Source organism: Lynx rufus, unplaced genomic scaffold, assembly GCF_022079265.1.
Source record: "Lynx rufus isolate CCGP_SWC_20201006 ecotype Redwood Valley unplaced genomic scaffold, mLynRuf1.p SCAF_5, whole genome shotgun sequence".
NCBI classification, from domain to species: Eukaryota; Metazoa; Chordata; class Mammalia; order Carnivora; family Felidae; genus Lynx; species Lynx rufus.
Genome location: NW_025814867.1, coordinates 60451504 through 60475800, shown reverse-complemented (window position 1 = coordinate 60475800; position 24297 = coordinate 60451504). Strand labels below are relative to the sequence as shown.

General features: G+C 36.9%; 1 protein-coding gene across 2 annotated transcripts in view; it reads left to right on the top strand.

The window, feature by feature from the left end:
* ZBBX (zinc finger B-box domain containing) overlaps window positions 1-24297 on the top strand; it is a 121851-nt gene that overhangs the window by 4992 nt on the left and 92562 nt on the right. Inside the window, exons 3-8 of one of the 2 annotated variants that reach the window (XM_047098908.1) lie at window positions 3583-3720; window positions 8512-8625; window positions 11205-11295; window positions 17041-17235; window positions 18067-18115; window positions 19518-19627. In XM_047098908.1, the coding sequence (XP_046954864.1) occupies window positions 3653-3720; window positions 8512-8625; window positions 11205-11295; window positions 17041-17235; window positions 18067-18115; window positions 19518-19627 (627 nt within the window). In that variant the 5' untranslated portion in view covers window positions 3583-3652. Of the gene's footprint in view, window positions 1-3582; window positions 3721-8511; window positions 8626-11204; window positions 11296-17040; window positions 17236-18066; window positions 18116-19517; window positions 19628-24297 lie in introns of those variants that run through there. The other variant, XM_047098909.1, reaches the window with a different exon arrangement.

Below are 24297 nucleotides of genomic sequence, written 5' to 3'. Positions count from 1 at the left end.
GTTGGTTTTACGAAAGGAAACAGGCGGAACAGCATGACTCACAATTATAATCTTGCTTTTCTCTTCATACGAGAAAATTGGCTTATGTGTGTGACTTCATAAAACATTTAACTGAGAGGGAGCCTTACTAATTGCATTCAATGAAGTGAAATGCCCCCAAATAAGACTATTTATTGGTTAAATCACATTATCAGCAGAGCTATAAATCTGAATCATCTCATCCTAATGAAATTTACAGACTTTTTTTATTCATTTCAGTCTTCATGTGTACGTTCAGCTTTATGCATACGTACATATATAGCTGACCATTGAACGATGTGGGGGATTAGGCACACCAGCACCCCACACAGTTAAAAACCCACGTATAATTTTTGACTTTATTTTTTGATAATGGTGGCAATGATAACAGTATGAAAGTCTTCTTGAAAAATTTATCACAGTAGACTTAGGGTCCAGCAGTTGGATTTCCAAATAATGATCAAAAAGAGATAGAGACTCTTTTTGAGTAGGATTATTCCTGAAGTCTTTTTTAAGTGAGACAAAGTTTTTACCTACAAGGAAGGGGTAGAAGATGATGTATCCTCCCTCCGCAAAAGCAAACCAAATCTTAGTTTTCCAGGGGTTATCTTTAGTTTTCTTTGACATTCATTTTATTTTATTTTATTTTATTTTATTTTATTTTATTTTATTTTATTTTATTTTATTTTATTTTTTTAATTTTTTTTTTCAACGTTTATTTATTTTATTGTTTGGGACAGAGAGAGACAGAGCATGAACGGGGGAGGGGCAGAGAGAGAGTGAGACACTGAATTGGAAACAGGCTCCGGGCTCTGAGCCATCAGCCCAGAGCCTGACGCGGGGCTCGAACTCACGGACTGCGAGATCGTGACCTGGCTGAAGTCGGACGCTTAACCGACTGCGCCACCCAGGCGCCCCTCTTTGACATTCATTTTAGCTTTGAGAGAGAGGACTTGGTACTTAAGAAACGAGTCCAAGTTAAATGTCCCTTCTAAGTATTTCCTTCTGTTGGAATGTTCCATGGTATTGTCATCGTGTGGCTTTCCCTTTGATTTTGAGTTCTTTGAGGGAAAACACTGTATCTTATTTACTATTGTGATATCAGTACCCATAAACAGGTCAGGAAGGAGTAGCTACATAAATGTTTACCGGGGGTGCCTGGGTGGCTCAGTTGGTTGAACATCCAACTTCAGCTCAGGTCATGATCTCGCGTTTTTGGGAGTTTGAGCCCCGTGTCTGGCTCTGTGCTGACAGCTCAGAGCCTGGAGCCTGCTTTGGATTCTGTGTCTCCTTCTCTCTCTGCCCCTCCCCAGCTCTCTTTCTCTCTCTCTCTCAAAAGTGAATACTTAAAAAAAAATTAAAAAAAAAACAACACAAGTGTTTATTGAAGGCACAAATACACTTAGTCTTATGATGCATCTACTACTTTTCTTACAATATAAAATTATTTTGTATAATTCTATTTGAAATTATCTTCAGAAATAAATTCCTTCAGAATTTTCTCCAAGGTAGTAAAAATCTACCCTTTCAGGGTAGATTTGATTTTTTGGAGGTAGAATAACTTGAAACTAGATTTGAATGAATAAAGTATTCACTCCTGCCAAACAATATATATTTTTTTTAATTTTTAATTTTTTAAAATTTACATCCAAATTAGTTAGCATATAGTGCTATAATTTTTAGTTTTAAATGAGCCACAACAAAGTAGATTTGTATGTTTGTTGGGTATATGACAGACTTTGCAGGAGGTTTCAAAGAGGTATTCCAAAAATGTCTTGATCAGTGGTTGCATCCTTGAAATTATGATATGGTGTCCCAAAGAAACAAAACTGAAGAATTGCACATTTGATTATATAGACTTCCATGTGACAATAACCTTCCACTTGGTTACTCCTATTCTGATGCCTTCTCTCCTTAAGTTTTTGAGCAAAGCTTCTAGACTTATTTTCTGTTCTCCCTCTAAAACTTTCAGTGCCTCTTATTAGCTACATATTGAATTCCAAATGCCTTAACTTGGCATTTAAAGCCACTCATTATTGAGCTGCAGCCTAAATGTCCAAAGTTATGCCTACTTTTCCCCTTCCATGTAACCCGAATATCAACCAAATGGAGCCAGTCATTAGTCCCCATTCAAGAGCTGTTCTTTCTCATAGTATGAAGTGTTCATCCAGTCCATATCTTTTTATATAAGCCCCCATTCTCCTCAAAATGCCACTTTAAATGCTAGCCACCTTGAATTCTCTCTCTCTTCTTATATTATCACATCTGTAAGTTTTATGGACTTTATAATTTCTACCCTATTTTGTGGCTTTTATATGTTGGTCTTATATGCCCTTTTTGACTCTATGCCATTTGAGCCAGTCAACAGATCTCCTTGGGCCTTGACTCCATGCCTCTTAACACAGTGCCTTGCATATAGCAGAGCTTAGGAAATATTTATAGGGGTTTTAAGTACATAGGAAACACATATAAAAACCAGCAGTATCAAATGGTTTGTCCATTTAAGACTATGGACTCTATGGCAATGGCCCTTATATTTCTTTAAGGGCGTTCAGAATTTGGAAATTTTTATTCGTATAAAAACCTAATGGTTGTGCATGTGATTCAGTAATTCAGCATTACAGACTAAATTATTATAGAACCATGAATAATTGGGATACTCAGGAAATAGGGTGTTCTGAATAATTTAATTTTCTGGTTAACTTGGAGTTAGGCAGAAAATCTTCTTTGTTTCATTTCTTGTTGAAAAATTCTTTCTAAATATGCTAATTTCTGATCTTAGGCAAAGAGCATCATTAAAATTTTCTTTGATGAATGAGGATATTAGAATGCCTCTGGGTAATTATTACATACCTTAATTCTCATTTTATATTACCACATATGAACAAAAAAAGGTTTTGAGTTTGGATTGTATCTCTAAGGTTCTTTTCTTTTTCCTATATTTAGCCTTGGATATTATTTTTGGATGAAAACAAAACCTGATTTATATTTTTATACTCTTCACCATAGAAAGAGACAGAATATGTACTTGTCTTAATGAGTACATTCTTCACTTTCCTTTTTAATTTTTTTATTTTTTACATTTATTTATTTTTGAGAGACAGAGCACGAGTGGGGGAGGGGCAGAGAGAGAAGGAGACACAGAACTGAAGCAGGCTTCTGGCTCTGAGCAAGTAGCAAGCATTCAGCAGAGCCCAACGTGGGGCTTGAACCCACGAACCATGGGATCATGAACTGAGCCGAAGTCGGACACTTAACCGACTGAGCCACCCAGGCACCCCACATTCTTCACTTTCAATCGACTATTTCCACAGTCTTTTGCTATATAATTATTGGTAAAATTTTAATTACATCATATATGCTATATTTATAACTTCATTAGTATATCAATATTTGTCAAACTTATATATTTAGCATATGTGTATTTATTGTTTAGCCTTTGATTTAACTTTTTCCCTTCATAACAATTTCTGTTTTTAAAACCTGTCTGAATTGTATGTAGTTTTGAATTTGTAATTTAACTGCTTTACTCTGACATTATTCTTTTGTCTGCTACTTTTTCAGACGTTTTTGCAAATCACAATAATTTTTAGATAATATCAAGACAGTGGGGGGAAAAAAAAAGGCAGTAATCATGAACACCAAAGATTTTGTAGTTCTTCCATGGGGGAAACCTGGAAATTCTGTAAAACTAAAATACAAGTAAGTGTATATATATTTATTACTTAAATAAAAATAATTGCTAACATATCTGTAATTTAAAGTATTTTTTTATATGAGGCTGTGTAGAGTTGAACTTAAATTTTTGAGTTCTTTCCTCCATTTTCTTTACATCGGTGCATTTTTATAAGAGAGTAGGTTTGAAATATTTTAAATCCCTAATAGTTTAAAAAATGAGGACTAAAATTATTTCTGCCACAATATCAAAATGAAAAGTGATAAATGAAGTTTGGGTTTATTGACTACTGAAGCAGTCGAACAGAAAGTTACAAATAGTTTTGTGACACTTATTCAGAATTAAAAAGAATCATCCTAAAGAAACTGAAAGACCCTGAAATTTACGGAGACTGTTGGGCTGAGAGACCTTTAAATGGAGAATAGAGGGTACTAACTATCCCTGCACTTCACCTATTAAGGAACAGTATGTTGAATTCATCTTTGTCTTGGAAGGGTACCATCTGTCTTGGATTGCCTTGTGAACGCATTCAGCTAGAACCAGGCAATTCTGGTATCTTGGGAATTTTATGACATGGCAGGGGTATGGGAAGTTTCAATATACTGCTTCCCTTTGAGATCATCTAGTGTCACTGGAAATTCCCAAGGCCTTCCTCTCAGAAATCAGTAAGGGTCAGTCAGTCTGGGTTGGGGACAGACTGTCAATTAAAATTTTTTTTTAATGTTTTTATTTTTGAGAGAGAGAGAGAGAGAGAGAGAGCAAGATGCGGTGGGGGGAGGGACAGAGAGAGAGGGAGACACAGAATATGAAGCAGGTTCCAGGCTCCAAGCTGTCGGCACAGAGCCTGACGCGGGGCTCAAACTCACAGATGGTGGGATCATGACCTGAGCTGAAGTCGGACACTCAACCAACTGAGCCACCCAAGTGCCCCCAGACTGTCAATTTTTAATCTGTTTTGAGTTCCCTGAATCAGATCAACAGTCCTGTGGTTATTCAGTGTCTTCAGACTTTCCTAATTCTTCCTTCACTTTTGAGATAACTGTGTGTAAGAGCATGTGTAAGCTGGAAAATGTTATACAAATATATGGTAATCTCAGTACAGTTCACCCTTGAACAACAACAAGGATTGAGGACACTAACCCCCTAGCACAGTCAAAAATCCACACAGAACTTTTGACACCCGCAAAACTTAACAACCAATAGCCTACTCTTGACTAGAGACCTTATGGGTAGTATAAATAGTCAATTAATGCATATTTTGTATGTTATATGTGTTATATAATGTATTCTTACAAAAAAGTAAGCTAGAGAAAAGAAAATGTTATTAAGAAATTCATAAAGAAGGGAAAAGACAATACCGTACTGTATTTATCAAAAACAGTTGTGTGTAAGTGGACCCATGCAGTTCAAACTCCTATTGTTCAGTATCATCTGTATTATTTTTACCATTTTTTGGTGGGAGGGAGAGCAATCCCATTGCTACTATTACCAATTTTTCTTTTTTTGTGTAAAAAGAAAAGGGGACGTACATAATTTGATTATGGTCATATGTTTCAAGTCTGTGTTTATATACTTATAAACCATTCATCCAGCAAACATTAATTGCATGTATTCTACACACTGTGATAGGGAATGGTGGACATTAAAGTAAGAAGACACAACCTTTGCTCTCAGGTAGCTTGTGGAGGATGTGAATAGATAGAATCACATTTACAGTATGTTGTGAAGCATGGTATGATGAGAAAGCATAAACTGCTGGGGCAGGGGTGAGGAGGTCACCAAGCTTTGCCTGAAAGATGCAGTTATTTGGGTAGTTACTGGGGAAAACTTGTGCAAAGGCACAGAGGCCACATACTTTGGGAACTTTCAGACACATGCAGCAATTTATGGGACAGAGAACAGATATGGAGAGAAGGGAAGGATTGTATAGATAGTAAATTAACCTCTATGCCACACTAAGGAGTTTGGAATTTATTTTGGAAGGGAGGGGGAATCACTGTTTCATGGCCTTTAGGTCTCTGATCCACCCATGATCAGCAACCTACAAAAGCTAGGACAGGAACACCCACTCTATGTTAATATCTTTGGAGTTCCCTTTCTTACCCTTTCCTTATTCCAAGCCTCTGCTCATTTGATACTATCTTAATGATTATCTTGACCTTGTCTGACATTTTGGTGTTCTCCAACATTTGTCTTCCTCTTTCCCAGCCCTCAGCTCATTTCAGTAGGTTATTTCTGGCCCTTGCATTTGTTGGGTTGACCTGGTTTCTGCAGGATCAACCTTAGTTTTCCTCAGTGGCCTTACCTGCACCACATGCCCCTCCCCGCCCCCCCCCCCCCCCCCCCCCCGCTCCACCCCACTCTGTGTCTGAAGCTGTTTCCAGGAGGAACGCATGTCTTATTTCAGACCCATAGCATCCCATCATCTTGAACACCTGGTCAGTAAGCTGGCTTTTTCTTTTTTTTTTCCAGTCTCATTCCTTTCCTCTACCACAGTGGGGACTTCAAAAACATTAAAAGTTTTCTAAGCAAGTGAGTAACACAATCACATTTGTACTCTTCAAACTCTTCCTCTGGAAGCCATGTGAAAAGTATTGTGGGCCATTGAGACTTTGGGAGGGGAGACCAGCTCAGGTATCAATCCTAAACTATTTCCCCATTCCATTGCAAAGTGATCTAGGCATCATTATCCTCCTGGTTGCCCGAGTAAGAACCCTATGATTGTCTTAGATTCTTTCCTTTCTCTTTCCTGGTGAGTCCCCTGCTTCTGGTCAGTCTCCAAGTCCAGTTAATTCTATTTCCTTAGAATTGTCAAATTCTCCCATTTTTCTCTCCATTGTCTCTATCCAGTCAGACCAGCATCATCTCTCTATTATTAGGCTTCTTGAAATAGTATCCCAACTGGCGGCCTTGGCTTGCCTTTCAGCCTTACACCCTCTAATTTTCCATTCTGTAGTCAGAGTGATCTTTCTAAAATCAATTCTGTTAAAAACCTTTGATGGTTCTCATCACTTACAGAATACAAATCCTCATCATGGCCTACATGGCCCTTCATGATCTGGTCACCCTCCACATCAGCAATTCCATTTCTTGCCACTTTCCCCTCCTTCACAGAATGCCTGGTCACGTGGAACCTCTGGTGCCTTGACCCACATATCACCTGTTTCTCCCTGTGCCCACACTTTTCTTTCTTCTTAGAACATTGCTCTCACCACTTCCCTTTGACTTCCCCAAGGTCCTTTCATCCCTGAGGCTCAGCTCAGACCTCACTTTCTCCAGGAACTGCTCTTGCCATCCCTTCAGCTGGGCATGTGCCCTGTGTGTTCGGGTACCTCCAGGTACTTCTCCAGTGACAGCACCATTATAACCATATTTCGTTTACCTTCATGTGTGTCTGTGTTCCTCTCTGTACTGGAATCTCCACTGGGTCTCATATCCTCTCACCTCCTATTACATGTCCTGTCAGCACAGTCCTTGTTTGTACTAAGGGCTGAAGTACTCCTTGTGAAATGGGTAAAGTGAAAATAGTGCCTCTCCATCAGTATCTTTACCAGCTTCTCTGAACCCACTGGCAGAGTGGTTTGCCTCCTTTAACTTTCCATGTACCTCTCTGGATTGTGTCCGCTTTGGTGCTTGCTTTTTGGTGACTGTTTATATAAGTTAGTGGCCTTTTCTCATTTCCATTATTCTTATTTTGATTGCTTGTCATTGAATCCTTGGGGATGCACACTACTTGATTATAGTCAAACACTGATGTAATAACGATGAAAGAGATTTAAACTCATGATAGATAATAAAAGCTAGAGAACTAGGTTGGCATAGACCTATTGAACACAGTGACTAATACTGACAAGAGACCAGAACTGTCAAATGAAGAAAATGGCTTGTGTCAAATGTTCGATGAGCTTCAGGTATTATTATCAAAATCTCTTGCACAAGAATCTGTAAGGGGGCTCTCCTCTGTCCTCAAAAAGTTCTTTTTTTACTGCTTTCTTTCAGAGGAAACAATAGGTGAGACTTGGCCCAGTTCACATTCAATCCCTTTAATGTAATAGCTCCTGTACAGAGGCCCTCAATGGGTGCTTTCTCCCTAATAGGCCCTAAACAGGCTCTGCTTTCTCCCTTTCTTTTTCTTTCTTTCTTTCTTTCTTTCTTTCTTTCTTTCTTTCTTTCTTTCTTTCTTTCTTTCTTTCTTCTTTCTTTCTTTCTTTCTTTCTTTCTTTCTTTCTTTCTTTCTTTTCTCTCTTTCTTTCTCTCTTTCTCTCTTTCTCTCTCTCTCTCTCTCTCTCTCTCTCTCTCATTCTCTTTCTTGCTTTCTTTGTATTATACAACATAGAGGTAGAAATTTATTGAAGGTTTCTAAGATGATCAGGTCAGCAAAAATGTGTATTCTGTACAGAAAAGATTAGATACTTTAAACAGTATTCTTCCAACTACTTGAATTCTTTAGAGGAAAGACAGTATGAAAATTAGAAAATGTTTTTTCTTTTGCTTTCTATTTGTATAGTATAGATATTTGTGCATATACGAAGACAGAGTTCATATGGAAAGTGAATTACGGTTTGAAATCTCTCGCAGTGTAATAGGAAAAACAAAAATCTGACATTTGAAGAGTTACATACCTTAAGGAGAATGTTAATGGGAGGCAAATGCTAACTTTAGAAACTGTATTTCACAGAATGCAAAGGACGTAATTAGGATACTCCATCACTTATTTACTATTCATAATTTTAATTAAGGGCAAAAGATTGTATAAAATTATTTTGCCTTGTTTTTGTTTCCCACAAATGAACATTCTGTGTTTAACTAATACTCAGAAATGCTCAGGAACTGAGGATGGAGAAGATACAGTTAGAGTTGGAGAACCAACAAATGGAAAAGAAACTACAGGAATTCCAATCAATTTGGAGCAGAGAAAAGGAAGAAAGAGGGTAAGTGACATTTTTAGGGGATTTGAGAGGAATAAACTGAGTTGTGTAAGGAAATGTTTCATATATCCTTGTCATTTCAACAAAGATCTGCCTTGAATGAATGATGTCTGGCTTTTCCTGTTGAACAAATAGTATTAAATTTCTCCTACTTTTTCTATTTGTGTCCTTTATAGAAGGCGTGCTGCTTTTTAAAATTACCATTACTTGTGTTTGTTTTTTTGTTTTTGTTTTTGTTTTGTTGTTTGAATGTTCTTTGGTCTTACACTTTCTTATTTCTCTTCTTACATGATTCTTCTGAACCATTCGTAGCCTGAGATGTTTAGCACAGCAACACAGCCTTTACTGTCATAAAAGTGCCATCCGTAGGAGATCACCAGTTTATGTTTAAGGTCATTTTTATTTATGAAAAACTTTTGGGAGGCAGGAGTTTACATGTTCGTATATAAGAATCATTCAAACCCTCAAGTATGTTTAAAATATTTTTAGATGAATGTGCTTTAGCTGAAATTTTATTAATGAGCACTCTCCAATATTGTGCTTTATATCTGTGCTCATCTTACTGAGAATTGTCCTTTATTACACAAATAATAAATCTATATGACACAAATCAAACAGAATTGATAGTTTTGTAATGGAAATGATATCTTCTTTGCTCTGGGCTACTCCCAGCCCATTTGTAGCACTGCTTTTAATAATCAAGGTTTTTATCCCCCCCACAAATATCTTATCTTTGTATAAGCATATATGTATATATATGTGTCTGTATGAATGTGTGTGTGTGTATATCTGACTTGTCATTTATGTTTGTACAAGTGAGGTTATCTATAAAATGATTCATACTCTATTTTTTTTTACTTAATATATCTTAGTGCTGTTGCCACATCAGTACACAAGTGATCTCATTCTTCTAATGGCTATGTAATATTTCTTTGCATATTTTTGACATCTTTATTTAAATATTCCCTATTTTATAATTATAAGTGCTGCCACGAATATGCTTCTATATATATATTTTGCTTACATATGCAAGAGTGTCAAAGGGTTAAATTCTTACCTGTGTAATTTTAGGTCAAAGTATATATGCAGTTTAGATCTTGGTAGATATTGGAGAAATTGTCTTTCAAATAGGCTTCAAAAATGTATAACTTTTTCCTACAGAGAATGACAGTTCATGTCTCATGTGCTTTGGCTGGTACTAAATATTGCCAGGCTTTTTGTATATTAAATTTGCTTTGTTTGGTGCTCCAAGGGATGATCATCAAATATCTATGAAATATCTTCTGAACCATTAAAGAAAATTCAGAATTTACTATATCTCCAGTAGTATTTATCTTTAAAGTATGACTCTTTGGAAAATACTCATGACACATACATACACTCCCTCTAATAACCAGAACATTGATTTAATCAAGCATCTCAATGTCATATGTCATCCCAGGTGACAAAGTATATTGTATATTTTGTTGCTGTTATTATAATGATCCGATGAGCTTAGTTTGCACTTCTCAATGGATAATGAAATATCTGTGAATCAGAGTTCCTGAAATCAGACTCAAGAGTGTGTTTTCATTAGCTGGGGATGTTTTTAAAAATGTTCTAAAGCTTGGGGCGCCTGGGTGGTGCAGTCGGTTAAACGTCCGACATCAGCCAGGTCACGATCTCGCGGTCCGTGAGTTCGAGCCCCGCGTCGGGCTCTGGGCTGATGGCTCGGAGCCTGGAGCCTGTTTCCGATTCTGTGTCTCCCTCTCTCTCTGCCCCTCCCCTGTTCATGCTCTGTCTCTCTCTGTGTCCCAAAAAATAAATAAAAAACGTTGAAAAAAAATTTAAAAAAAATGTTCTAAAGCTTGACGGAGTTTTCATAAGAGTTAAGTGTTTTTCTAAGGCCACAAAGATAATAAATGTTATAGCCAGAATGAGAACCTGCCACTCATTGGTCAGGAAGATAGAAGTTCAGTGTTCTGACCTTGACTTTATTATTTATTGTCTCTGTGACCTTGGCCAAGTTTTGTCTCATTATTTTTTAAGTGAGAATTGGATTTCTGCCCTGTTGACTTCAAAAAATTCTGTGAGACTCAAAAGTGCTTTGAAAGCCATCAGCTAAACAGTTCGCCTTCTTTGCCTTCTCTTTACCTTTCAGTGTGGGAGCTGATCTGTAGTCTTAAATACGGGATTCATCACTTAGTACATCTGCTGTTTTCGGTATTGTTTTGCTTCTTTTTCCTCTTTATGCCTGTGGACCCTTAGCTTTTAAAACTGCATGGCAATCTGCAAAATTTCCTATAAATCAGTAAAGGTATCGTTAGTCATTGTAAATGTCTAAAAAATGAAATTCTTCATCTGTGTTTGGACATTTTACTTTTATTCATTTCTTCTCAAAAGTTCCAAATATGGCAGAGCTATATTTTAGAATTACCAAGGCTATCGTGGCATTATTGATATTTCATTTTCCTTTTGTGGTGATCTGTTACATGTTAATGACTGAATTTCATTTCTTCAAACAGGGAAAATATATTTGTTTTCATTAAAAGGAGAAATGTATTTAGTAATTACATTTTGTCCTCTATTTATATATACTGAAGGTCAAGTGGATATCACTGGAAATCTGGGCAAGTGGGAAAATTGAGTAATCAATCACACATAATGTCACAAAGTAAAGGAAATATTATTAAGGTAAGAAAATACCATTTGATTCTCAGGGAATTTACCAAGTAAAGAGATATAAATTAATTTTTAGATCTTATATTCCCTTCCATACTTAAGAACCTACTAATCTTATTTTAACAACTTCACATATTATTGGATTGTGATTAATTTTTATGAGTTAATATGTAGCTTTCATTATTCAGATATATTTGTTTCTCATCTACAAGTTGATTTTAAAAAATTCATATTGAGTAGAATTTTTCTAAACTGAATTTTCTTCATGCAGTTCAGTTTTGGTTTCAAGTATGTGAAATACAACTATGTGGTTTTATATTAAAGTGAAAGCTAGGTTATTTGATGTAACGAAGGACAGACTTTTTTCCTGCCTTTTTATTAGATCACATTTGTTTCATGTGTTTATGTTCTACTTGAATAATAATTATTATTCATATACTGTTGATTCCATGTGTGGAGATACCTGAGGAAAGGCTGCCTTCAGGTTTCCCAGCTGTAGAATTCCTTTTTCTTAACTGTGTGTCGTAAAATATAACATTAGATTATATGTAAGGTTAAAATCAGATGAGTGACTTTATGTAGGGAAAGCTGTTTTGTTTCTGGGTTGTTTAGCACAAGATCCGTGACTTTGTAAGTTTTAGCTTATATACTGCTCTTTATTTTTTATATACCTGTCATCCAACTTTCTTTGGGCCAGTTGGCATCTACAAACATCTTACTTGGTGCTTCTAACGTTTTCGGCTTCAAAAAAGCATTTTGTTCTTTACTGTCATTCTCTTACTGAGATATGTTTCTTTAATTTTTGGATTAAAAGTTTTATAGTCCACTTCCCATTTTTCATTATCTTTCTGAGATAGCATTCCATGTTTCAGATATTATTGAACTATAACATATTAAAAGTGCTGACTTTGTGATTATTGACTTATTTATTCAATAACATTTGTTAAGTGCCTCCTTTGTCATATAGTGCATTATCCTTGTTCACAAGGACATCCTCATCCAATGTGAAAGATAATGTGCATATGAAAATATTTATAGATTAAGTCAGTATGTAATTTTTGTCATAACTATTTAGTATATGAACCATCTGTGCTTGGAAAAAAATAATTTAGTTCTACAAATATTTGAGAGTCTCCTAGATGTCTTTGTAAGGAAAAAATGATGAATAAATAATAATGCCAGTCCCCACAAAACTAATAATTGAGTCAAAAGATGTGGAAACATGGGGTTTGGAGAGCTGTAGAAGGTGGGTGTAGAAAGTGAGACTGGGCAGGAGGGAAGGTCTTGAATACCAGAGTTAGGAGTCTTGACGTTTTCACTGTGGGAATGGAATTCCTGGACAGTTTTTGAGCAGGAGGATAGTTAAGATTAAGGTAATGACTTAAGGTGGCTGATCTTGTTAAATATGGAGTGCATTTGGAGTTTATAAATACAGAGTATAGAACAAATGATATCAAAACTGTTTTGATCATGTCCACATAAATCAAGAATGTATTTTGAGCATGGACTTTTCTATACATGAACTTTTTATTTGTTTACGAATAGAATTTATTTATATACATAATAGTTTACTAATATATCATGTGCATTGTGAGACAAAATATAGACATTAGTTAAGGATGACATAAACATAAATAGAAATTCTCTTCTACTTTCTGGATTTTTCTTGAGCTCCCTCAAGCATGCATACATACTACTTTGGAGGCCACTACTATAGAGGCCAATGGACTATTTAGAAGACTATTAAAAGAATCTAAAGGTCAAATGAGAAGAGTCTGTATTCGAATGTAGCAAAAGTAAAATGAATAAAACTATGGAACCAAAAAAGCAATGAGAAAGAAAAGGAGGAATTCAAATGTATAAGTGATATTCCAGGCTGGATTGACTAGGAACTAGAGTAAAGAAGGAGGTTGGAAAACAGTTTGGGATTTAGAGATCCCTCCCTCTCTCCCTCCTTCTTTCTTCCCTCCTTTCTTTCCTTTGTCCATTCTTTCTTTCTTTCCTTCCTTCTTCTCCTTCTTTTCCCAGATTTATTGAGGTATAATTAAGATAATTTAAAATGTACAACATGATGATTTGATGTATGTATATATTGTGGAAAGATTTCACCCATAAGGTTAATTAACACGTCCATCACCTCACCTGTTTAAATCTCTTTTGTTGTTGTTGTTGAGGACATTTAAGTTCTGCCTAGCAATTTTGAAGATTTAGGATTTTGTTTGAATTCTCATGTGTTAGTTGAAGCCAAGGGAGTAAATGTGCTTCTTAAGAACTTATAAAAAGGAGAAGAAAGGTATAAAGGATAAAGCTCAGAGGGGCATGTGGGAAGGATAAAGCTCCAGGAATATGGAGGTAAAAGAGAACTTTAATATTTATTCACTATTTTATACCAGTCAACAGTTTAGCTGCTTTTCCTGTTTTATCTCATTAAGTGCTTGTATCACTCTTAAGAGGCAGTTGTTATTTTTCCAATTCCACAGATGAAGTAATTTAACATCAAAGAAGTTAACTTGCTCAAGGTCAAGTGTCAGGGCCAAGATTTGGAATGCAGGCTTTCGGGCTGGTTCTAAGTTAATTTGCCAGCTCTCCAGTAAAGGGAGCCTGAGAAGAGGAAGAATGGTAGCAGTAGAATCAAAGTAATGTGATTTCATAAAAAACGAAGGTAAAGGAGGGTGCTTTTAGAAAGTATGGAGATGTCAACATTGTTCTATACATTGTGTGGTGAGAAAAGTTTTGACTGTGATTTTAGACCAGTGTTTCTCAAAAGGGGACAGCTTTGCCCCCCAGGAGATGTTTGGCAATGTCTGGAGACATTTTTTTTATCACCACCAAGAGAGTTTTTGGTTTGTGGTTTTTGGTTAATGATAGGTAGTAGCTACAGGCCAGGGGTGCTGCTATTCACCCTATAATACACTGGGCAGCCCCCCAACAAAGAATTATTTGTCCTAAAATGTCAATGGTATCAAGGTCAAGAAATCCTGTGTTAGTCTATATAGATTAAGATCCTGACTCATTTCATTAGCTCTATGATTTTAGGCAAGTCACTGAACTTTTCTGAGCTCCTGTTACCATATTTGTAAACATATATAACAATACTTGCTACTTCGTAGAGTTTTAAGCAATGTTGAAGTTATATGTCTGAAACCAATTGTAACATTGGCTGAAGATCACACTAAAAAATGTTTATGGAGAATGAAAATTAAAAAAAAAACCCACTGATTTGATATTTGGGTTATTAGATGGAAAAATACATTTCAAGTAGTTAAAAAAAGAAAGGTGGGTGATAATGAGTAAAGACAAATGTTGCCCTGAGAATGAGAACAGAGCGCGACCTCTCAAGGATTTAACAGGATCAAGGAAAGACTTTATTACAGATGACCTTTGAACAACACAGATTTGAACAGTGCAGGTCCATTTGTATGCAGATTTTTTCAATAAATGTAGGTACAGTACTTAAATGTATTTTTTCTACGTTATGACTTTCTTAATAACATTTTCTTTTCTCTAGCTTACTTTATTGTAAGAACACAGTATATAATACATATAGCATACAAAATAGGTGCTAATTGACTGTTTATGTTATCTGTAAAACTTCCAGTTAACAGTAGGCTATTAGCAGTTAAGTTTGGGGGGGATCAAAAAATCGTGCCCCAACCCCCATATTGTTCAAGAGTCAACTGTGTATTGTTTTTCAGAATCAGAGAGATGTAGCCAGTTGAGGGGCTAGTTGAGGGGTAGTTGAGGGATGGACTCACTAGTGGAGGAAAGATTGAAGATGCAAGAGAGAGAGGTGCCAATTGCTGGAGGTTAGTCTTTGAAGAGACAGCTCATTAGGGATACCTTAACCAATGGAAAGAGAACACATTTTATCTGATTAAAAAGATGGAAGAGAAAATAGGTGGCAGTAAAGGTAAATTTTTAGAGATTGCATTTGACAAGAGGTAAGGCAGGGAGCTGTGGAAAGATTTTAATGGGAAGATCTCAACATTCTTAGTAAATTTGAAGGCAAGATCATCTGCTCACAATAAGGAAGGGAAATGGGGTAAATGTGAGTCTTTTGGAATGAAGAAAGTTTGACATAGGCGCTGTGGGAATCATGATTGAGATTTAACATGAAATGAGTAAGTAGACTGCTGAAGAGCCATAAGAGCGTGGATTTGTGGGGGATCCAGTCAGGATTATTTCATCACAATGGTTGGTAGATATGGGAGGTCTAAGAGGAAGAAGGTAAGGTGATCATGGTTAGCACTGAGAAACTCTGAGTTTTGGGCTTTTAAAGGTGTGACCCTTCAGATTGCTGCTTAGGTTTAAGGTTTGGTCATAATGGTCAGGTGGCCGAAGAGGGACTCAGATGGTCAGAGTAGTCAGCATATTGGAGGGTTTTGAACATCAGGATGTCAGGTGAACATGAACATTGAAGTCTTCACGATCATCACCCAGAACTGTGATGGAGAGAAATGCTGAGCAGATTGCTGAAGTTACGGTGGAGGAGGATCCTGGATGTTGATAAAGACAATAAACGAATGGCGAGGAGCTTCAGTAGAGGCAGCTTTGCTGAATGGTGAGATCAGAGCAATATTCTGGAAGCAGCACTGAAGAGCTAACAGGGAGAAAAATTTTCTTCTCTCCTGATGAGTGAGAGGGAGTAGAAATGGAATTAAGTTCCTCTGGAGAGTTCTCTGGAAAAAAGTTGTGTCTGAGGAAAGATGCGTCCGGTTAACGTGAACTTTTGCAAGAGATGTTTTTAGGAAGGGTTTAAAACATAAGACAAATGGCTATTTAATAAGGGCTCTATGCAATGGCAGGATGGAAGGACAAGCAATAGAAAATGGCAATGTTTAAGTAGCTAATTAGATTACAAATGAGAATATTTGATAAGGTGGCTCATGGGAGGAGCGTGGGACCAGCATGGCAGATTAGGACCTTGGTTGTGTTTGGAGGCATTTGTCAATGCCAAGGAGGCTGATGGTGACAGCATAGCCTGAGTCTGATGGCCCAGGTGATATGTCTGTGTGGTACTGCCACTAAACTGCCCTGTACCCTAATGGTACCCCTTCAGCATCTACTGGTGGAGGCATAAGTGGTGAATACCGCATAGACTTCAGTATATTGGATTCCTGATGTTTTGGATATACACGTATGTGCATATACATATATACATACATGTATGTATGCACGTGTATATACATATGGATGTGTGTGTGTTATGTGTGTATCTCAGGTCCAGCCCTACTCTATCCTCAACTCTTTCCCAAACAGATAAAAATCAGACTTAGGAGGAAATTCTACTTGCCTCAAAATAGCAGCTATCAGTTTGTTCACTGAAATATTTTTATGCAGTTTGAATCATTTGGAGTAAATATGGCCATGTTTATAGAGCAGAAAAATATTCATAATAATAACAAATTATAAAATTTCCCTAATAATGGATTCAATTTGCTTTGGCATCTCCATTCTGCCCAGGTAGTCTATAACCATATTGATCATGTTGCAATTCAGGCGTACCACTAAGGTAATAATATTGGCCAATTTTGCTATGAAAAATGAGATTAAATTATCTGTAACTTGTATAACATTTCCAGTTTAGAAGTAAAAGTGTGATTCACATAGAAATTGATTATTTCAATCCTGTTTTCTTTTCTGCTATGTTTGGTACATAGCATCTGAGCAGCCACTTAAAGAATGTGAACAAAAAAATGCCCTTTCGAGGCAAAACCACTAGATTCACTGAGAATAATTATGCCTGAATTTTCAAAGATGACTGCAGTTGGTACAGCCATCAACATAGAGGCAGCCGTTGTTCTCGTATTCTCATGGACAAAGTGGGCAATTGAGCATGCAAATTGCAAATTGAAAACTAGGCATGAATTGCCAGTGTCTGTATCAGTGTGCAGCATCCCTCCATGCTCGTTTGTGTACTTTGAATGTTGGTTTTCAACAAGACCAAGGCAAGTACGTACACTTGGTGAGTCTGTTTTATGTCTTAAAATCTTAAGATCCAAGGATTTTAAGTGACTCTTTGAAACACGTAAAGCGAACCTTATTTACTCAATATTTTGGCTACATCTTAGGAAAGTCAGGGATCACAGCGAATATATTGAAGGTTAAATCTGTGATGCTTAAACATGTGGTTCTCTGAATTAGACAAATAAGATAATATTGGCTTCTGCAGTTATGTAAGCAGAGCAGCTCAGTGAGAATTCAGTTTAGATTTGGTCTACACAAATATTAGACTGTGTATGTTTCAGAAAGGTACCGAAATAGAAAAGGCTTACTGAACCTTTACAATATTTGAATATTAGTGCCTCTCTAAAATAATATTGTGATGATATATAAGGATTTTTGTTTAAAACATAATATGGCATGTTTTAAAAAATGGTTTATATATTTCCAACATTGGGAGAGAGAGAGCATGTGCACACAGATGCGAGGGAGAGGCAGAGAGAGAGGGAAAAAGAGAATCCCAAGCAGGATCCACGCTACTAGCACAGAGCCTGATGCAGGCATTAATCCCATGAACTGTGAGATCATGACCTGAGCCAAAACCAAGAGTCAACCGAGTGAGCCACCAAGGCACCCCTTGAATTTTCTGTTAATTAAAAGTTCTATATATGCTTTAATAGTGATATTCTATTAAGATTGTATTATTCTTTCAAAATGTTTGCTTCACTCAAGATGCACTAGAATGTTACGGCTTTCTAATATTTCTAATAATAGTAACTTAAACTTTCTTTGAATAAGAGATCGTATCCCTGACAAATAATATGTATTTCATTAATTTAGCTTTCTGCTGGAAAAGTGAAATTAAAATTACTAAAGGAGCAACTTCAAGGTAAACAGTTTACCACTGTATTATTAGATGCTAAAGATAGAATTTATTTTCTTTTACATTTGGATTGCATAGAAAATTAAAGTGCTAGAATTGCTCATGCAGTATAAAGATTCTAAACACCAAATGATGAGTCTTTATTTTTGATATTCAAATTCATTTTGTTTTCTGGGGGAGCAGCCTTATTTTATGTCAAAAACATTAGAATATGAATATAAGAAGAACGTTTTTCAATGGTGAGGACTTTGATAGCACTGTTTCTTAAACTTATATAATTTTATTAATTTTTTTAACGTTTATTTATTTTTGAAGGAGAGATATACAGAGCGTGAGTGGGGGAGGGTGGAGAGAGAGGGAGACACAGAATCTGAAGCACGCTCCAGACTCTGAGCTGTCAGCACAGAGCTCCACGTGGGGCTCGGAACTCACAAACAGCGAGATCATGACCTGAGCTGAAGTCGGATGCTTAACCGACTGAGCCACCCAGGCACCCCAAACTTATGTAATTTTTTAACCGGGAAGATATTTTAGCAATGTAAGACTATAAATTGAAATTTCATCCTGGGAATGTAAAAGACTATTGAAAATGGCTTTATATTTTAATGAATTATTGCACAATAGCAAAACCCAAAAATCAATTTGATTTCTTAGTAATTCCAAAAGGAAATTTTTTTTTATAGAGGATAAGTACCTTTAACTTGAATGGTTAAGATAGTTTGGCAGAACAGGTTCTAAAAATATATATAACATTTATTATAGAAGTTGTTCTGTATGGGGGCGCCTGGGTGGCGCAGTCGGTTAAGCGTCCGACTTCAGCCAGGTCACGATCCCGCGGTCCGTGAGTTCGAGCCCCGCGTCGGGCTCTGGGCTGATGGCTCAGAGCCTGGAGCCTGTTTCCAATTCTGTGTCTCCCTCTCTCTCTGCCCCTCCCCCGTTCATGCTCTGTCTCTCTCTGTCCCAAAAAATAAATAAACGTTGAAAAAAAAAATTTAAAACACTTAAAAAAAAAAAAAAAAGAAGTTGTTCTGTATGAGGTTAATTTAGTTTGATCTGAAAATGGGACAGGATGCCATAGGGATTCTATCAAGAGCATAGTTTTTAACATTCTGTAATTTCACGTGTCCAGTTCAAGTGAGTTTTAAATAGAATGGGTGTGGGCAGAAATGTGGGGCCCCGTGGTCACAGGGGGCTAGGAGGGGAAATGTGGCCTTCCCAGTTTCCTGGAAAGAGTGGACTTGGCTACATACCATTGTTATTGGGCAATTAATATTGACATAACATTTGAGAATTTAGAAATGTGCACAATTTCGGTACTTCATGGTGCACAACTTCATTACATTCATAAAACTGAATATCATATTTTGATATGATTGGCCTGACCTTTTTTTTTCTTTTTCTCTTCCAGAGCCAGTGAAACAACCACTTAATCATAAAATGGCCAGTTCTTCTGAAAGTGAAAAATCCAAGATAAAAGGGAAGGTTTGTGGACAGTGTGAGAACAAAGCTGCTGTGCTGGTATGTGCACTGCAATAACATAGGGGCGCATAACGTCACATGGCCTCATTCACCTCTCCCAAGCCAACCTGCTTCTGTAAGCCAGATGCTTTTCCTTGGCTACCGTTGCTAAGGGGGAAGTGTGCATGCTGCCCCATCCGGCCAGCACCTGTCCAGAGAGCTGTATCTCACCTTCTCATTCCCGTTTAAGGATAACTCCTAATTCTTGTCCCCTCTAAGGTCACGCCCAGCAGCACACAAATATGCTGCAGTGCTTTCCAAACCAAAAATACAACAAAAATTCTTCTTTAACCCCCACATCGCCCTCTGCACCTTATTAGCAAAACTTCTGAAGCGTTGTCTACACTTGCTCTCACCATGTTCTCTCACCTTTTTTTTTTTTTTTTTTTGCTGAGGCATAATGTACTTTCTATGAAATAGATCTTAAATGTATAGTGAGATGCCTTTTGACAAATGGATACACTCGCATCAAGATAATAGAATACCCCTGAAAGTTCCCTTGCGCCTTTTCCAATTAATTCCCACTACAAAGCCAACTACTGTTCTGATTTTTAACATGATACACTTAGGGTTCTATTTATGTACATAGAACAATAGGGTATATATTTTTCTGCCTAAGGCTTCTTTTGCTCCACATGGAGATTCACCCATACTATTACATTTATTAGTAGTTTGTTCATTCAAATTACTGAGTAGTACACCATTGTATTAGTATACCAAAATTTGTTTATTTACTGACATATTGAATGATATTGGGTTGTTCCCAGTTTTTTACTACTGTATTTAAGGCTGCTGGGACATTTGTGTGCAAGTCTTTTTGTTTGTTTGTTTGTTTGTTTTTAAGGCAAAAAAGTTGTAAAGGGAAATTGAAGACCCCAAAAGATGGGTTCTGACAGTTCTCTAACTTCTCATTGCTGATTTCGTGAACTTTAAAAAAAAATGATGGTTGGGGCGCCTGGGTGGCTCAGTCGGTTAAGCGGCCGACTTCGGCTCAGGTCATGATTTCACGGTCCGTGAGTTCGAGCCCCGCGTCAGGCTCTGTGCTGACAGCTCAGAGCCTTGAGCCTGTTTCAGATTCTGTGTCTCCCTCTCTCTCTGATCCTCCCCTGCTCATGCTCTGTCTTTCCCTGTCTCAAAAATAAATAAACGTTAAAAAAAATTAAAAAAAAATGATGGTAAAATACACCATAATTTAAAAGTTACCATTTTAGCCATTTTAAGAGTACAGTTCAGTGGCGTTAAGCACATTCACATGGTTGGGATGCCATCAGCACCATCCATCCACAAAACTCTTTTCATCTCACAGAACTGAAACTGGGCTGCTTGCACCATGACTCCCATTCACCCCTCCTGTCGGCCCCTGGCAACCAACCTTCTACTTTCTGTCTCTATGAATTTGACTATTCTAGGTGCCTCATGGAAGTGGAATCATTCAGTATTTGTCCTTTTGTACCTGGCTTATTTCACTTGCTCTAAGGTTTTCAGGTTCCTCCACATGGTAGCGTGTGTCAGAATTTCCTTCCTTTTTTAAGCCGAATAATACTCCATTGTATGTAAATAGCACGTTTTGTTTATCCGTTCATCCATCACTAGACGCTTGGGTTGTTTCCACCTTCTGGTTTTTGTGAATAATGCTGCAATGGACAAGAGTTTAAATATCTGCCTGGTTTCTACTTTCAGTTCTTTTGAGTATATGCCCAGAAGTGGAATTGCCAAATTCTCATTCTCTCTTGATTCCTCTCCATTCAGAATTGGGTCTCCACTATGCCAGCAAGTGCTCCTATCAGGGTCACTAGTGACTTCCATATTCTTAAATACAGTGACCAGTTCTCAGTTCTTATATTAATCTATCAGTAATATTCGATGCACTCTTCCTCTTCTGTGACTTTTCACTTAGCTTCCTCTAGGACACAATTCTGTCTTGGTATCATTTTACTTTGCTAGGTGCCCTTTCTCAGTCTTTTTTGGCTTTCTGTATGCTTGACCCCTGAATGTTGAGTGCCACAGGGCTTAGTCCTTAGCCTTCTTCCCTAGTCCATCTACTAACTCTTTATAGGTAATTTCATCTACTCTCTTGGCTTTAAACACCATCTCTACATGGATGGTTCCCAAATTTACGTCTCTAACTCATCCCTCTCCCCTGAACTTTCAACTCAGACTGCCTATTTAGCACCTCTACTTGGATGTCTAACAGTAATCACTAACTTACCATGTTCAAAATTGCACCTTTAATATCTCTCCTCCCCACCCCCAACAGTCTCATAATGAGGGTCGATTCAGATGTCCCCTGCCCTGGCAGCCCTTTGTAAAGGACCAGCAGCTGAGTTGGCCTCTCCAGTTTTTTTGGAGCTTCTCCATGCATCCACATGTTTATTACTCCGTAACATACATACATATATATATATATATGTGTGTGTGTGTATATATATATACATCTGTATTTTCCACCCACCTGTGTAAAGTTCATGAGAGTAGGGATTTACTTTTGGTCAATGCTGTGTGCCCACCACCTAGAATTATGCCTGCAATTTAGTAGGCACTCAACAAACATTTGTTAAAGGAAGAAAATTTTTTTTCTGTAATAAAACCTTCAGATATATCTTCCTTTTAGTTAGTATTAAAGTACTCCAGTATCTTTTGCAATTTAAAATATTACACTTAAGAAGCAGTTTTCCCCCCAAAGAATTTAATGATTATAACTAATATTTGTAGATTACTATAACTGATATTTGTTAGTTTCAGAGAATTTGGCCATGATCATTTCTGATTTGAGACTATATTGCTATCCTTATTTCATGGCAGTTTTAGCTGGTCTGGGAGAGTTAGAATACCATAAGTCTAATAAAGAGCTAATTGCAATATTAAATGTAAAACCCTGTCTCTTGGTACAGGGCTCTTATATTACAACATGCTGTTTTCTTATCTTATTTGATCTCTAATGATGGGCACTAATTTAAGAAATCTTCACAAATTATACCTATTTATAAATGTTTAAAAAATATAAACAATGTTAATATTCCTGAAGTTGGAAATATGAAAGCTAAAAGGGACTTACTGGCTGAATTGAATTGTTGGGGTGCACTGTTCATGATGAGAACAAAGAATTTATGTAGAAGCTATCAATACTTCTTGTGAATCCTGTTCTATGTTGAGTACTGTTTAAAGGCTCTGGAATTTGAACAATATGACATCCATAGGTCAAACTTGAGCTAGAAACAAAGGATCTGTTTTTCCAAAGAGAAAGAAAATCAAGAAGAGGACATTCCAGATAAGATAAATGGCACATGCCTTGGCTGGAAAGCAGATGAGAGTGACAATGTGTGTAGTGATTAAAAGGCCGATTTGCCTGAAAACTGTTATAAATAGAAGCAAGGATTTAGACCCTATACATTCTTAAAGAATTTCGCTATGATTTTAAGGAAGGAGGAAGGGCAGAGAGAGGGGAGAGCGAGAATCCCAAGGAGACTCCACACTGTCAGTGCAGAGCCCAAAGTGGGGCTCGATCTCACAAATCACGAGATCGTGACCTGAGCCCAAATCAAGAGTCAGATGCTTAATTGACCGAGCCACCGAGGTGTCCCACAACAGTAAATGAAATAAATTATTTAAAAATTCAAGTTAGACACATCTAGTGAAGTGAAACGTGGTGGTAAACCCTGAAGTTACCTTGTGTTCTTAGCTTCCATCATTCTGGATGGTAATGCTGGTTGTGTGGAGTAAACCTTCTTATATCTGACAATAGGGTCTTCGTCAGGGAAAACTGTTTATGGGAGGCAAGGGTTAAGAGCTGGCATTTTGGAGGTTTGAATCTCAACTTTACCTGTGATTAGCTATGTGACCTTTGGAAATGGCTTAATTCCACTGTATTTTTTGTTTTCTCATTTGTGAGAGTGGGACAATATAGATAACAGTAGTCTATACCTCGGAATTATTGAAGATAACGGTGAATGCATGCAAGTATCAAGAGTAGTTAGCGTTGTGCCTGGCACGTTGAGAAGAGACAGGAAATTGTGTGTGTTTCGTTGTTGGCACATTTTCATATCTCTTAACGCATTCACATACATTGATGGTAAAAATAAAACTCCAACCTTCAAATTTTGTATTTTTAAAAGAAATTCCAGTAGCTTTAGGCTGTTTGTACATGGTAAAAGCGAAATGGATAGTTAAAAATTACATATTAATTTGGCAAATGTAGATAATTTAATTAAACTCAAAGGGATTCTGAAGGCTTAGCACAACTGATCTAGGCTTGATCAAATTAAAAAGATACTTGCTAAAACTGCACTTGGGTATTCCATCATTGAAGAAGCATCTGTGGTGGAATGGAGTCCTTATCTACATTTTTAGTACATTTCTGCCAGTTATACACACTGCCTAAAAAGATTTTCCAGTTGGCGGTCATTTTAACCCAATTTAAATCCAAATATGCTTGTATAACAAAATATATAAGCTTACTCTGCAATTCCAGCTTTGATCTTCTAGTCTACAACATCCGTTTGGCTACTTTCATTAAAAATCTGTTGTTAACAAATACTTGGCTTAGAATTCTATGTTGAAGCTGATTCCAGTCTTCTATATTACCTTGTGAAAACAGTGCCAAGTATTTCTAAGAAATTTATTAAGATATTAGCAAATAAATGAAAATTATGCGGAATACATTTTGAAATCTA